The sequence below is a fragment of the Salmo trutta genome, chromosome 28, assembly GCF_901001165.1.
Source record: "Salmo trutta chromosome 28, fSalTru1.1, whole genome shotgun sequence".
NCBI lineage: Eukaryota > Metazoa > Chordata > Actinopteri > Salmoniformes > Salmonidae > Salmo > Salmo trutta.
The window spans coordinates 22296050-22312811 of NC_042984.1; the positions used below are offsets into that span (position 1 = coordinate 22296050).

General features: G+C 40.5%; 1 protein-coding gene across 1 annotated transcript; it reads right to left on the minus strand.

Annotated features, from left to right (window-relative positions):
• Positions 1-8337: 8337 nt before the first annotated feature.
• On the minus strand, positions 8338-15182 carry LOC115165811 (protein ILRUN). Its single transcript, XM_029719210.1, has 5 exons — positions 14423-15182; positions 12893-13047; positions 12465-12662; positions 10777-11090; positions 8338-10634 (listed from the first exon to the last, which is right to left on the minus strand). Exons 1-5 carry the CDS (start codon positions 14578-14580, stop codon positions 10599-10601), a joined length of 861 nt encoding a protein of 286 aa, XP_029575070.1. The 5' UTR covers positions 14581-15182; the 3' UTR covers positions 8338-10598.
• Between the last annotated feature and the right edge of the window lie 1580 nt (positions 15183-16762).

Sequence of the window (16762 nt, forward strand, 5' to 3'; positions counted from 1 at the left end):
AGTGTGTGCATAGGAATACTTGCTTCAATGTGAGTTCAAGTCATATTTATAAGGAGACATTTTACCCTATGTAAACAGTATGAATAATGTGGTTCTGCCTAGCCACAGGTGAATGAGCAACTCTGTGATGACATCTGTAGCTTTCCTCCCCTCTTAAGAAGAGCGGCAGTTAACTCTTTGCTGTCAACCATGGCTTCTCATAGTGAAAGGACGAGTTTTCTAAAAGTGTTCCCTTCAGTATTTGTTATAATCTATACAACATTTGTGATTTGTGAATAAGATAACATTCCATTGGCCTGAGGGGATTTTTCGAAGAATTCTCATCACTTAAAAATGGGCATAATGAATCAGGCTGCATTGTCTTAATAAGAGGCAGGTAACAACACATTTGTCTACCAAATGAGCAATTACAATATGCACTGATTTTTGACATACAAGCTTTCTACTTTTTGCCATTTTAGGTGAAGTTGAGAAAAAAATGAAGAAAGTCACAAACTCTCTACATATATAGTATATTTCTCTCCTTTCAATATTTTGGATTATAAAGCCAATAGAGCAGGGGTGTCAAACTCATTCCACGGGGTCGAATGTCTGCAGGTTTTTGTTTTTTCCTTTCAATTAAGACCTAGACAGCCAGGTGAGGGGCGTTACTTACTAATTAGTGACCTTAATTCATCAATCAAGTACAAGGATGGAGCGAAAAACCACAGACACTAGGCTCTTCGTGGAATGTGTTTGACACTTGCTATAGAGTGTACTTTGTTTGTTTTGGGGGGGGGGGTTTCTTCGAAATAACCGTCCTTACCAGCACAAATTACCACAGTAATTTACACCACATAAATATTTGTTTGTCTTTTTCCTGGTTATAGTGTTACCCAGCCTATTCAACAGTGCCATATCAGATGTGATGAGGCAGCAGGAGGCGAGCCATGATCTGCAAGAGAACAGAACCACAGCTGGAGGTTCTTTGGATCGCTACAGTGTTATCGTGTTCATACAGTATGTCTGTATATCACTGTTTGCACAGAAAAAGCAGCTTACAAACTACATCTCAGACACACCTGTGAAAACACACACCCACACCCACACACGCACACGCCAGAGGAGGCTGGTGGGAGTAACTATAGGATTACGGGCTTATTGTGATGTATGGAATGGAATAAATGGAACGGTATCAAACACATCAAACATATGGAAACCATGTTTGTTTAAACCTAACACTTTTTCAACATTTTGTTACATTACAGCATTATTCTAAAATTTATTTTTTTCCTATTCAATCTACACACAGTACCCCATAATGATGAAGCAAAAACTGTTTTTGATTTTTATTTTAGCAAATGTATTCAAAATAAAAACTGAAATATCATATTTACATAGTGGCATATTTACATAGTGGCAAAAAATATGTGAAACCTTTGGAATTACCTGGATTTCTGCATAAATTGGTCATCAAATTTGACCCGATCTTCATCTAAGTCACAACAATAGACAAACATAGTGTGCTTAAACTAATACTACACAAATTATTGTATTTTTCTTGCCTATATTGAATACATAGTTTAAACATTCACAGTGTAGGTTAGAAAAAGTATGTGAACCCCTAGGCTAATGACTTCTCCAAAAGCTAATTGGAGTCAGGAGTCAGCTAACCTGGAGTCCAATCAATGAGATGAGATGGGGATGTTGGTTAAAGTTGCCTTGCCCCATCAAAAACACTCACAAAATTTGAGTTTGCTATTCACAAGAAGCATTGCCTGATGTGAACCATGCCTCGAACAAAAGAGATCTCAGAAGACCTAAGATTAAGAATTGTTGACTTGCATAAAGCTGGAAAGGGTTACACAAGTATCTCTAAAAGCCTTAATGTTCATCAGTCCACGGTAAGACAAATTTAATATAAATGGAGAAAGTTCAGCACTGTTGCTACTCTGCCTAGGAGTGGCCGTCCTGCACAGATGACTGCAAGAACACAGCGCAGAATGCTCAATGAGGTTAAGAAGAATCCTAGAATGTCAGCTAAAGACTTACAGAAATCTCTGGAACATGCTAACATCTCTGTTGGCGAGTCTACATTACGTAAAACACTAAGCAAGAAGGGTGTTCATGGGAGGACACCACGGAAGAAGCCACTGCTGTCCAAAAAAACCCATTGCTGCACATCTGAAGTTTGCAAAAATGCACCTGGATGTTCCACAGCGCTACTGGCAAAATATTCTGTGGACAGATTCAACTATAGTTGAGTTATTTGGAAGGAACACAGAACACAATGTGAGGAGAAATAAAACGCACAGCACACCAGCATAAAAACCTAATTCCAACTGTAAAGTATGGTGGAGGGAGCATCATGGTTTGGGGCTGCTTTGCTGCCTCAGGGCCTGGACAGATTGCTATGTGTCAGCGTGTGTAAAAGAGGCGAAGTCAGGTGCAGGAGAGTAGCGTGATGTAAACAGGCGCACTTTATTAAAGTTCCAAAACGAGAGCACAACATAAATCAAATGCGCTCAAAAACACGGAACATAACAAAAGTAAAGCGCATAAAAAGACACCACAGCAACATAAAACAATTACACACAAAACATGATGGGAAACAGAGGGTTAAAAACAAGTAGCTTAATTTGTGAAATGAAAACCAGGTGTGTATGGAAACAAGACAAGACAAATGGATATATGAAAAATGGAGCGGCGATGGCTAGAAAGCCGGTGACGTCGATCGCGGAAAGCCCCCCAAACAAGGAGAGGAAGCGACTTCGGCGGAAGTCGTGACACTATGATCGACGGAAAAATGAATTCCCAAGATTATCAAGACATTTTGCAGGAGAATGTAAGGCTATCTGTCTGCCAATTAAATCTCAATAGAAGTTGAGTGATGCAACAGGATAATGACCCAAAACACAGAAGTAAATCAACAACAGAATGTCTTCAACAGAAGAAAATACACCTTCTGGAGTGGCCCAGTCAGAGTCCTGACCTCAACCCAATTGAGATGCTGTGGCATGACCTCAAGAGATCTGTTCACACCAGACATCCCAAGAATATTGTTGAACTGAAACAAAGGGGAATGGTCCAAAATTCCTCCTGACCGTTGTGCAGGTCTGATCCGCAACTACAGAAAACATTTGGTTGAGGTTACTGCTGCCAAAGGACGGTCAGCCAGTTATTAAATCCAAGGGTTCACATACTTTTTCCACCCTGTATTGTGAATGTTTACACGGTGTGTTCAATAAAGACATGAAAACGTATAATTGTTTGTGTGTTATTAGTTTAAGCAGACTGTGTTTGTCTCTTGTTGTAATCTAGATGAAGATCATATCAATTGTATGCAGAAATCCAGGTATTCCCAAAGGGTTCACATACTTTTTCTTGCCACTGTAAGTATTCAGACCCCTTACTCAATACTTTGTTGAAGCACCTTTGGAAGCGAATACAGCATTGAGTCTTGGGTATGACTCTACAAGCTTGGCACACCTGTATTTGGGGAGTTTCTCCCATTCTTCTCTGCAGATCCTCTCAAGCTCTGTCAGGTTGGATGCACCGCTATTTTCAGGTCTCTCCAGAGATATTCGATCGGGTTCAAGTCCGGGTTCTGGCTGGGCCACTCAAGGACATTCAGACTTGTCCCGAAGCCACTCATGCGTTGTCTTGGCTGTGTGCTTAGGGTCATTGTCCTGTTGGAAGGTGAACCTTGGCCCCAGTCTGAGGTCCTGAGTGTTCTTGAGCAGGTTTTCATCATGGATCTCTCTGTACTTTGCTCCGTTCATCTTTCCCTCGATCCTGACTAGTCTCCCAGTCCCTACCACTGAAAAACATCCCCACGGCATGATACCGCCACCACCATGCTTCACCGTAGGGATGGTATTGGCCAGTTGATGAGCGGTGCCTGGTTTCCTCCAGACATGACCAGTGGTAAAAAAGTTAAAATACTTTTAAGTACTACTTAAGTTGTTTTTGGGGTATGTGTATTTAACTATTTATATTTTTGCCAACTTTTACTTTGCTACATTCCTAAAGAAAATAATGTACTTTTTACTCCATACATTTTCCCTGACATCCAAAAGTACTCGTTACATATTGAATGCTTAGCAGGACAGGAAAATGGTCCAATTCACGCACTTGTCAACAGAACATCCTTGGTCATCCTTACTGCCACTGATCTGGCGGACACACTAAACACAAATGCTTCGTTTGTAAATTATGTCTTAGTGTTTGAGTGTGCCCCTGGCTATCCGTCAATAAAAAAGAAAAAATACAAATTAAAAATGTGCCGTCTGGTTTGCTTAATATAAGGATTTTGAAATGGTTTATACTTTTCTTTTGATACTTAAGTACATTTTAGCAATTCCATATACTTTTGATACTGAAGTATATTTAAAATACATTTAGACTTTTACTCAAGTAGTATTTTACTGGGTGATTATCACTTTTACTTGAGTCATTTTCTATTAAGGTATCTTTACTTTTACTCAAGTATGACAATTGAGTACTTTTTCCACAACTGAACGTGACGCTTGGCATTCAGGCCAAAGAGTTTAATCTTGGTTTCATCAGACCAGAGAATCTTGTTTCTCATGGTCTGAGAGTTCTTCAGGTGCCTTTCGGCAATCTCCAAGTGGGCTGTCATGTGCCTTTTACTGAGGACTGGCTTCCGTTTGGCCACTCTACCATAAAGGCCTATTTGGTGGAGTGCTGCAGAGATGGTAGTCCTTCTGGAAGGTTCTCCCATCTACACAGAGGAACTCTTGAGCTCTGTAAGAGTGACCAACGGGTTCTTGGTCACCTCCCTGACCAAGGCCCTTCTTCCCCGATTGCTCAGTTTGGCCGGACGGCCAGCTCTAGGAAGAGTCTTAGCAGTTCCAAACATCTTCCATTTAAGAATGATTGAGGCCACTGTGTTCTTGGGTACCTTTAATATTGCAGACATTTTTTGGTACCCTTCCCCAGATCTGTGCCTCGACACAATCCTGTCTCGGAGCTCTACAGACAATTATTTTGATCTCATAGCTTGTTTTTTTTGTCTGACTTGCACAATCAACTGTGGGACACTATATAGACAGGTGTGTGCCTTTCCAAATCATGTCCAATCAATTGAATTTACCACAGCTGGACTCTAATCAAGTTGTAGAACATCTCAAGGATGATCAATGGAAACAGGATGCACATGGTCTGAATACTTATGTAAATAAGGTATTTCTGTTTGTGTTTTGACATATTGTTTTGTCATGTGTGTAGATTTATGAGGGGGAAAAATAATTTAATCCATTTTAGAATAAGTCTGTAACGTAACAAAATGTGAAAAAAATGAAGGAGTCTGAATGCTTTCCGAATGCACCGTATTCAATTCCAGCCATTACAATGAGCTTTTCCTCCTATAGCTCCTCCTACCAGCCTCCCCTGTCACACACAAACACTGTCTGATCAGTCTGATAATTGACTGGGACTGGGCCCTAGACTTGAGGTTAGAGAGGCTGACCAGAAATGTTGTTGGTTCTATTTATCTAGGTGATAAATAAAAATGAGAAGCTGGCTTTTGCTAAACATACATGAGGTGTTTAAGGTGTTAAACAATGGTTATTCTCTTCACTTTGAGGCGAAGACATTACAAAACACATTGGTAAACACCTTGATAGTAGGACTAGCACAACAGAAAATTAAAGCAAAGCAATTTTCTGCCAGAAACCAACTCACAAGGTATAGATCCAGGAATTCCCTAAATGTGTTTAAAACACACTTTCTTGATATACTCAAACTGTCTTTGTGGCATCTAAGATAATTAATTGCACCATTTTCTATTGTCTGATGTCGTCACTAGCCAAACTATGTTTTCTCATGACAACAGTTTGCAGTGAAGTTGAGGAGGATCTGCAACTTTCTGATGAACTGTTGTTAAAATTGATGTCGCTAGGATAAAATGGCATTAGGAAATGCAGACTTCCACAGAGAAGTTTAAGATGCAATTTCACATCTTTCCCAATCTGTAAATCTTCCTGGAACTTCTACCAATCTTCCATCTACCACAATCATGCCATTCAAATCTACTTGGAAAGTTGTCATGAGTTGAAAGTGTCATAGTACCAGGGTTGGCTTTTATTTGGAAAGGGAGCCAACTTTAGGTCAAACTATTTTGAAGGGATACAGAGATGACAAGCACACGCTTTAGAGTTGTTTGAGCAGTCTGGTGAGGTTGAGAACTAACTAACCAGTCAGGGTTAGGTGTAAGTTACAGCCAGTGTTCTTGATTAACATACATGTTCAGAGCCAGGGGACAGAGGTATAACACAAGAGGCTAAAGCTTAGCCCACAGAATCACAATGACAAATTAATTGAGGGACTTGTGTGTTCAATCAGGCTATGTGTGTGTGAGAGCTGTACTGAAAAGACAGAGACATTTATGAAATGTCTGTCACAGAAAAGGTGATATCCCTCATTTAAATGTTCAGAGAAATTGTGTAACAGCAATATTGTAAGAGAGCGAGCGCAAATATTTGCTTAAACAAAAGAGCAATGTTTGTGCAGGGCTGTTGAAATATTCTAAAGAGCTACCATGTGCCAACGCAGTTGGATGAATCATCAGAGTAAGTTAATAGACACATCTGACATCTCAGTGTTGTTTTGATGCCAATGACAGATTATGCAGATTATCAACATTGTTTCTACGTCATTTCAACAACAACAAAAAATCTATGTGATGATGTTTAATCAATGTGGGAAAATTATTGGATTTGCAAAAACTCATCAATGTAAGGAAATGTTGTATTTTTAGTCATTACATTGCTTCATAAATTTGAAGAGCACATGCAATTGATCTAAGATATTTCCAAATGCCTTCAGGGGAAAAGTGTAACATAGGCAGATTAGCTATGACAGGTGGTGTGGTTCTGGACAATGATACTGCTGTCACATTGACAAAGTACAGTCAATCATCCCTGGGTGCAAATGAGTTTTCTGCCGTTTGTTGCCCAACTGCCCCAATGTAATGAAGTAAATAGTAAATATTTGAAAAATGTAATCATGCAAGCCAGGTTTTCAAAGTCAATCACTGGTTGCAGATGGAAGGTGCAGAAGAGTAACAACACTGTTACACTAACGGATTGAATCAACGTTGTTTCTACATCATTTCAACAACAAATAAATATATGTGATGACGTTTAATCAACGTGGGAAAATGATTGGATTTGCAAAAAGTAAACAATGTCAGGGAATTTTGTCGAAATTTCACGGAAATCAAAACTAACCGTTGAACTGGGTGGGTAACCTCTTCCATCCACTCTACCCTTGATCCAACCTACTATTACATAATATCATAGTAAGTAACTCATCTTGTCTTCAAACGTATTTTCACTGTCATTATCACGCTCTGCAATAGCCTTCTCCCCTGCTATCTCAGGTGGATGAGCTCTAAGATATTTACATAATGCTCAAGGTCGCCAACATTCAGATGAGCAGCGTTCCCTGAGGCTGTGTGCTCAGCAGATAAACAGAAACTAGTGAACTGTAGCGTTTTGGCAAGTTTGCCCCGCAGACCTAGTGACTGTAACCAAAAACCTCTTTAAACTGAAAAAGCACTTTGGTTGAAACACCCACCCACGCTGTCCATCAATTATGCCCTGGGGGTTTGACACAGACTACTGTATGTGGAAGCTATCCCCCTTTTCTTCAGTCAGAGCTCTACACTATCCATGCCTTAAACCTATGCAGCTTTACCTTATAATGACGTTTATATCCTGGTCTAATTGGATATGTATTGGCTATTCATAAGATTGGCTGACTTTTCAGACAAATTTTACCATGCCAAAAACATGTAGATCAATGCTACCTGAGACTCAATCACCCACAAGGTGACTGACTGATGGCTGGGATTCATTTATGAATGAGGCTCTGTTACATTTGGTGCAGGGAAAATAATCCATTATTGTGGAGTGGGAACCTGAACAAAAACCAGTGACCGTCGTCATAACCTGAGTTTAGGACCTTTGATTTGGACACCTTATTGACATTAGTAGAGGAAAATGTACAGTTGATGAATGCAAGTTATTCATTCTCAAGTTGCTTGGTAAATATTACAGGCATCCATTTCCACTACCTATACACAGTAAATAAACGTTTTTTGTCCTCATGCGTCTTTAGTGCATGATTAAAGCTAATCAGTTGAAGAAATTCATCTGGAGAGAAATGTATTACTGTAGTAACTGCAAAAATACTCAAAGCAAGATAAGTTAACATTCCAGTTCTTTTAAAATCATAAAACTGAATATTAACTCTAAAATAAAATAAAAACATTTACTGAGTCTATAAATCTAAAGTATGTGCAAAATAAAGACCACGGAGAAACGCCCAGCATTTTGTTTTCAGTGATAATTTAATCATACAAACGTTCGTTCAAACATACAGGAAAAAGGCTTTCATATCTTTGCTCTGACTCTGTCTCATAAATGATCTGCTGTAGAATTCCAAAAGTCATCCATTCACCATTCTGACCCCTGAAAACTTCACAGAAAGAAAAATCTATCATACCCCCTAAAAAAAGCTATGTATCACTCAATACGTGACATCGGACTGTAAACAAAAAACATACGAATGTGGGATGTGTCCCTTATGGTTCCCTATATAGTAAGGAAACTATAAAGGGAATAGGGGGCAATTTGAGACACAACCAAGGAGATGAATGGGCAGTGTATACCTGTTACGACGAGGAGAAACATTTGTCATTACCTTGCTTCATACATTTGAAGAGCACATGCAATTGATCGAAGATATTACCAAATGCCTTCAGGGCATAACTGTAACATAGGCAGATTAGCTATGACAGGAGGTGTGGTTCTGGACAATGACACTGCTGTGACATTGTCAAAGCAGAGGCAATCATCCCTGGGGGCAAATGAGTTTGCTGCCGTTTGTTGCCCAACTGCCCCAATGTAATGAAGTAAATACTAAATATTTGAAAAATGTAATCTTGCAAGCCAGGTTTTCAAAGTCAATCCCTGGTTGCAGATGGAAAGATAACAAAACCGAGGAGGACCACAGATGTAGCCTACCACCAGGCATGTAGCCTAGCAGGCATGTAGCCTACCAGGCATGTAGTGTCCCAGGCATGTAGCCTCCCAGGCATGTAGCCTCCCAGGCATGTAGCCTCCCAGGCATGTAGCCTACCAGGCATGTAGCCTACCAGGCATGTAGCCTACCAGGCATGAAACTGAAGCATAAAGACAACTGGCCATCATAAGGAGTAATAGTAAAATATCTCCCGTTTGGGCTAGAGGCCAAACTACTCAGTGCATAGAGATTAGCCAGTTAGTGCAAGTAATTTAAAACATTCTTTAAAATATACTCTTTTGAGGGACTAATGAATTGAAGGCCTGTATACTTGAATAAATGATTGGGTTTAACATTGTCTGAGCAAGAGGACACTAATTGTAATTTCAGAATTTTCTCTCAAGAACAGATTCATTTTCCTGGGCTTTGGAATAAACAATAATTAACAAAAATAGCTAGAAAATCTGAAAACCTTAAATGAAGCTGTGTCTTCAAGGCAAATGTAAAAGATCTTTGGGCAGATAAAACAAAAATGCTTCAAAACAACATAGCTCTACATTCAGCAAATACATTCAACTCAAGATTACAAAACCAAGAAACGACACTGCTTTGCAACATGTGGACTTTTGCAATCTCACAGAACAAAATTATGAAGCCCTATTAAAACAAATTGAACCTACAGGATGGTGATATAATCTACTTTCCAAGTATTGATCCTGACATGGAGGGTCCTTTGAGTAAATGTTAGTTAATGGTTATTTTTTTTTTAACCAATTGGTAAGTGGGAAACTGCAATTTTGATTAAGACCTCCCTCTAGTGGATGGATATACTGTAGCTCAACTTCAGAGTAACAGAACCAACCAACAATCAAAAGTGAAGCTACAGCAAATGGGATTTGCATGTGAATAAGCTGTTCTTACTTTGTTGTTACCAGAAAAACATCAAAAACAATACATGCTTATCAGGCTGCTAAATTTGCTGAATTATTCTCCTGTCCCTAAAAAGTATACACTGTGAAATTAGGATTTTAAAAAGTATGAAAAGAAGAGAGGTTACTTTTTTAAAAGTCAGCTTAGGAACTAGAGGATCAGTACGCAAAATAAATGGCTTTTCCTCCCTAGTCTGTCTCTTTCAGGTTGCATAAACCACGCAAACACACATACCCACGCACATGCACACTCCGACGCAAACACACACTCCTCCTTTCATCAGTGTAGTCTCAACAGCATTCGGACACGACAACTAAATAACTAAAAATAAAGACCAAAAAAAAAAAAAATTGTATCCCATCTCTTTAAAAAAAGATTTGTAGCACTCATTTTTAACTTAGCATTCACACATGCATACACTGGATGTGGGATCTTGTTGGTTGAGTCGTATGCTGGGAGAACAGAGCAGCTTTGTCTTCTGGTTTCCGTGTGTTGCGTAAAGTGGAGGGGGAACTTTGCATAAGTGTTTGTATGAATCTCAGGATACTCCACCAGCCACAAATAAAGCCTCCTCCCTCAATAGATGGTGTGAATCCAGGAACACAGTGCTACCTGGATGTGACGATGTTTCCCATGTTTTAAGACTGCCCAAAAGGATAGGGTTCGCGAATACCCTGTGGGTAAAAGAAAGAAACATTTTGTGGATATAGATTTTTTTTATAAATACAAAGTTGTGATTGTACTGATGAGCTATGGTATAATTGAACAATGAAGGGTATCCCTAAAAAGTTTGCAGTTGCTTCACATAGGCCTTACCTGACTGTAAGTCACTAGGTTGCTTTGGAGCCCGTTTGTTGCTATATTCACAGAGTTGTGTGACAGTCCATTTTGCTCTTGCTGCATTCGGTCCGGGCCACCCTCCCAGATGTCCGCAGGGTCCTTGAGGCCGCTGTCGTCATGGTGACTGTTATCGTGGCCACCGGCGTGTTTCTGTGGCGAGGCGAAGGGGTTGTAGTCTCCCTCCACGTTGCGGGCAGGCTGGGTGTTGAACTCGGCCTGGAAGGAGGACATCTGCTGCGTCACGCCCAGGAGGCCTCCCACCTCCACGCTGACGATTACCCAGATCACATCTACAGTGGGGAGAGACATTAACACTCCACATTTTTCATTGGTAGAATTGGTGCTCTGAACTTTAAAGCAGCAGAAAATAAGATTGAGATAGAATTCATATAGGCTGTATCTACTTTTAAAGCACATGTTATGCCCTAGAAACTAATATGTAACACTGTAAAGACATTAGATTATTATAAAAGCTAAAATGTTGATACAAATCCCTGTTATTGAAATTACAAAGTCATTTGTGGAATATTAGGTTTCTGTGCCCCCAAATGTTTGGATATACTGGTAAAGTTAGCTAGCCAATTAGGTAACATGACTGAACAAAGTGTAAGCAAATGGTTAACGACGCGCAAATAGTTTTACAACGGCCCACAACATGGTTTATGAATGTAAAATGCATTCCCGGCCATAGGAAGATAAAAAATGTTGCGCCTGTAATATGGGTCAGATCTTTCGACCTGGGGTACGTTTGTTAAATCACTTTTTGCCATCTACTCCGATTACAGAGCACTCTCGTTTAAGTGTGCCGGAGTGAAAAATAACTGATTAATTTACGAAAGCGCAACACGTTAAATATGACAGGTGTCAGTAAACATCGGCAAAAATGTTTTTAAATAAATTGCTGCCAGCAGCACAGTTACAGTCACTAAAGCTCTAGATAACATGAAAACAGTCTAACCAGCTCTGCTAAGTCGAGTAAATTGGTCAGAGTGGGGTGATCTCTCATTTGTGTCTGGAAGTAGCTACCAAGCTAGCCAACATTAGCCAGTTAGATTTGGCCATTGACTGCCGTTGTGAGGTCAGAATGTTCGGATCAACCCTACTCATCGGCCAGTGTCCAGTGTGCGCTCTGAATGCTCCGAGAACGAAATGCTCTGAATTTACAAACAAACCATCTGAATACGCTCAATGTACGAACGGCACAGAGCGCACTCTGACACACTGGAGGCAATTTACACACGCACCACTGGTTGATCTATCAGCAAGCCGTTTTCACTATAGTAATGGTGCAACCAGGATGCCTTTTTTCTAGGGCACTCGGAAACAACAGTACAGCGAAGCCTTATCATTACAACAATTATTATCTGGGAGATTTTTTTCCTAGTTGCACAGTGCTCCCAAAATTGTTATCCTGGTCACACAGCAAAATATTTTGTCACACTTCAGAGCCCTGATTAGACCTTCAATATATTCAAGTGATGTAAACGCTAACTTTGGTGTATTCAACATTAGACTGTGGTAACACTTTACATTAAAGTATACTTTATAAAAGATGTATAAAAGCTTTAAACGATAAATTAGTTTACAGATTATTATAATTGTTTAAATTGTTAACAACAGTTGTGTGCTTATCATTAAGCTGGTTGACAAACAAAGTTTCTCACCCCCATAGAAGAGTCCGGTGGCTGTGCACATCCTCCACTGGCCCTGGTACATGCCAGGGGAAAGGGGGCTGCGCATCTGCACGCTGACATCAGCCATCTCCTGGGGGTTTAATGAGCGCACCATCACCATGTTCACATGACCAAACTGGTCCCCTCCAACATACTTCAGACATACCCCAGGGGGCCAAGACTCTGCTCCTGCAAGAGACAAATAAACAAAACATGCATGATGAAATTAATAAACAATAACCTCAACTGCCAGCTCCAGTAACGATCAGTAGCTTGTTTGGGATGCTGTTTACTACTAGGATGGAACATCACAGCCTGAAAGCTAACAGTAAGGCCTTGTCAACACTGTTGTCAACACTGTTGTCAACACTGTCTATGACTGTGTGCAGCTCCTAAAGGGTTTTTTCACTACAACCAACCTGTGTTCTGTATCCTCCACGTCTTAGTGAATGGCGTGTCAGGGGGAACAGACTCCCCCTCCCCGATCGTCACATCCCCAACAAAAGACATGCATGGTGCGTTGATGTTGGGGCTTTCAAAGTCATAGTAGGCGCCGATGGCTGCTTGTAAGTTCCTATAAGAGACGTAACAATTTAGGGAAAGGAATAGATATCAGTTAGTAGAACACAACAATCCCCAGAGGTTAAAAAGAGGGGGAAACTAGAAGCAAAAATCAGTATCATATTTTTACCAAAAGAAGGCCTGCTTATTGAACTGGCCAATTTATGGATGACCTATGCTCCTTATGGAATAAATTGGTTTAAGTCAAGTCAGTACGTCAAATATGAATCTCAGCAGTGAAACTTGTATTGCCTCTTGGATCCCTCCTGTGACACATGGATATAATGACAGGGAGTCAAGCCTACTTAAGCCACCACCCCTAAAGGCCTTGACTAACAAGCTGGTCAACAGGAATTAAACCAAATATTCCAAATATTTCTGAAATTCTCTGACATAAGAGGGTTTTCAAACATTCTTTCCTCATACAATTTGGCCAGATGTCTGAGTGGACATTGACCTTTTGAATTATGCATGTTCTTCAGAGCAACACTACAGAAATCTGAATGTGCAGCAACATACCTACTGTCATACTGTAGCTGTGAGTGCAGCGGTTCTAATTTTAGACAGCTCATTCTGGAAGCGCAATTACATTAAAAAACTAATTGTGACACGTTTCCACTGCAGAACACAGATGTGTGGGGGCAAAGCTTCCACCTGTAACATTGTTGCCCATGAAACTTGGGCATGTTCCCTGATCTAAAGGAGGGCCTTGGAACCTTGTTGTGAGGCAGGCCGTGGTCTTGTAAAGGTCCTTGCTATCAGAGATCCTTGGAATGTCCCTACTCCATTGAAGTTTACATTTATAATTGTTAAGGGTAGTGTTAAGGGTAGGTACGTCCCAAGTATCCCGTATAGCACTAGCGGTCTTGTAATGACTGGGCACTTTCATGTGGAAAGAAATTCATAGTTGAAAAAGAAAAGCAGAATGGACAAACGAACCTCGTTGTTTGAAGCCTTCTGTTGTAGTTAGTTAGCTAGCTATGATTACTCTTGCTAATTATACTAGGCTCAGTTAATTCAAGAAGACCCTCTCCAGACATTAGAATTAGTCTGACCATAACACAACTGAACACTGGAAAATAAAGATATGTAACTGACACGTTCCCCTGTATAAAATGATAGAAAATAGACCCAGATCTGTCAATGATTTTTCAACCAAGGAAGGACTATACTGACTGTAGCCTATTAGCTAGTATGCAATCCAAATGACAACCCAATTTAATTACATTTTCCATTTAAGAATATACACAAGACAATACAGTTTTGTCTCGTTGAATTGTAAATAAAAACAAAGTCACAAATAAATAAACAGTGCTGACTATCCGTCATGCAACTAACAAAATCCTAGTATTAGCAATCACAGAAAGGCCACAATTCCCCGAACTCACCAATTGGTCATGTCCAAGAAGAAGGCGCATCCAGCCGGGTTCAGTTGAAACCCAAGCATTCTCTGAAACTCGGCTATGAGGATGTCCTTATCGGTAGTGCCCATGCAGCTAAATTTCTGCATTAACTCCGGGTCCAGGTCCAAATCCATGCCCTCCATCGCGGATTTCCCTGGACATAGACAGGGTTCCTTTCCTAATTTAGTCCGAGGCCTCAACCTGTCATAACAAACTCAACAACAACCCAAATGCGCATGTCATTGACAATTATGCGACTACGTCAACCCATGGCCTGTTCAAGATGGTCGATGTAGCAAGATAATCTGCAACAAAAACATCTGAGTTCAGGTCTCAGACTGTCCGCTATTTATTTTAGTACACATAATAGATTATTTAATCTGTAAATCGCTTTAATATCAAACAACATGTGGTGAACACATACACATTGTATTTTGTAATCGAATCCACGCAGCGCCTGGCTCAGGCCGACCTTCTTGAACTAGGCCACAGTTGGCGTTCATAAATTCACTATGGAGTGCGCTCTGGGCCGTTCGTAAATTTAGAGCGTTGTCAGATTGTTCGTAAATTCAGATCGTTTCGCTCTCAGGTCGAGCGTTCTGACCTCACAAAGCAGTCAAGCAATCTAGCTCGCTAGACACAATACTTTCTAACACGTGGATGCGTTCGTAAATTCACTCTGGCTATTTAATCCGATTTCAAATCTGTGCTAGAGCGCAGAATAATTGATGAATTTACAACATGCAACACCCGTTGAATATGACCGGTGTCAGTCAACAACGGCAAAAAAAAGTAATTAAATTGTTGCCAGCAGCGCAGTTACCAATGATCTAGATAACATGAAAACAGCCTAAATAGTTCTGCTAGGGCGAATAAAATGGTAAGAGTGAGATGTTCTCTCATTTGTGTCTGGAAGTAGCTAGCCAATTTTAGTACATTAGCTTCGGTGCTTGAATGCCGTTGTAAGGTCAGAACGCTCGGATCAACCCTACTCCTCTGCCAGAGCTTCCGCAGTGTGCACTGTTCTCCAAGAGCGAAATTCTCTGAATTTACGAATGGATAATCTAGCTACACTCAATTTACGAACGTCCCAGAGCTCTCTCCATAGTGAATTTATGAACACACCCCTGGGAGAATACTCACTCTGACCATTTTACTTGGGTGAGTGATATCTGGAATGCTTGAAACATCCCTACCAGTGGCGGTTGTCGTTTAAGATTCAAATCAAATCAAATTGTATTTGTCACATGCCCCGAATACAATAGGTGTAGACCTTACCGTGAAATGCTTACTTTCAAAACCTTAACCAACAATGCAGTTCAATAAATAGAGTTCAGAAAAAAAGTAACACTATAAAATAACAATACAGAGTCAATGAGTGGGGATACAGGTTAGCAGTGACGGTTCTAGACCATTTCAACTGTTAGAGGGGCCAGTTACATTAGACGTTATTGCTGTCATATTGTTTTCTTCACTGCATTGCAGGCATTAGCAGGCAAAAGACCATGTTCATAATCATCATCGTTGCCACTGTCTAATAACGGATGTAAAAAAAGTAAGATAGCAAAAATTAGTTATGTAAAAATTATTTCATACTCCACATTTAGGGGGGCCACAAGGGGGTCCAAAATTGTTGTCACAGGGGCACTGCCCCCCCCCCCCCCCTACTACTCACCACATTTTAAGCACTGCAGTGCTAGCTAGCTGTAGTTTATGCTTTCAGTACTAGATTAATTCTCTGATCCTTTGATTGGGGGGACAACATGTCAGTTCACGCTGCAAGAGCTCTGATAGGTTGGAGGACATCCTCTGGAAGTTGTCATAATTACTGTGTATGTCTATGGAAGGGGGTAAGAACCTTCAGCCTCCTAGGTTTTGTATTGAAGTCAATGTACCCAGATGAGGACAGTCAATCAATCAAATGTATTTATAAAGCCCTTCTTACATCAGCTGATGTCACAAAGTGCTGTACAGAAACCCAGCCTAAAACCCCAAACAGCAAGCAATGCAGGTGTAGAAGCACGGGGGCTAGGAAAAACTCCCTAGAAAGGCCAGAACCTAGGAAGAAACCTAGAGAGGAAACAGGCTATGAGGGGTGGCCAGTCCTCTTCTGGCTGTGCCGGGTGGAGATTATAACAGAACATGGCCAAGATGTTCAAATGTTCATAGATAACCAGCAGGGTCAAATAATAATAACCACAGTGGTTGTCGAGGGTGCAACAGGTCAGCACCTCAGGATTAAATGTCAGTTGGCTTTTCATAGCCGATCATTCAGAGTATCTCTACCGCTCCTGCTGTCTCTAGAGAGTTGAAAACAGCAGGTCT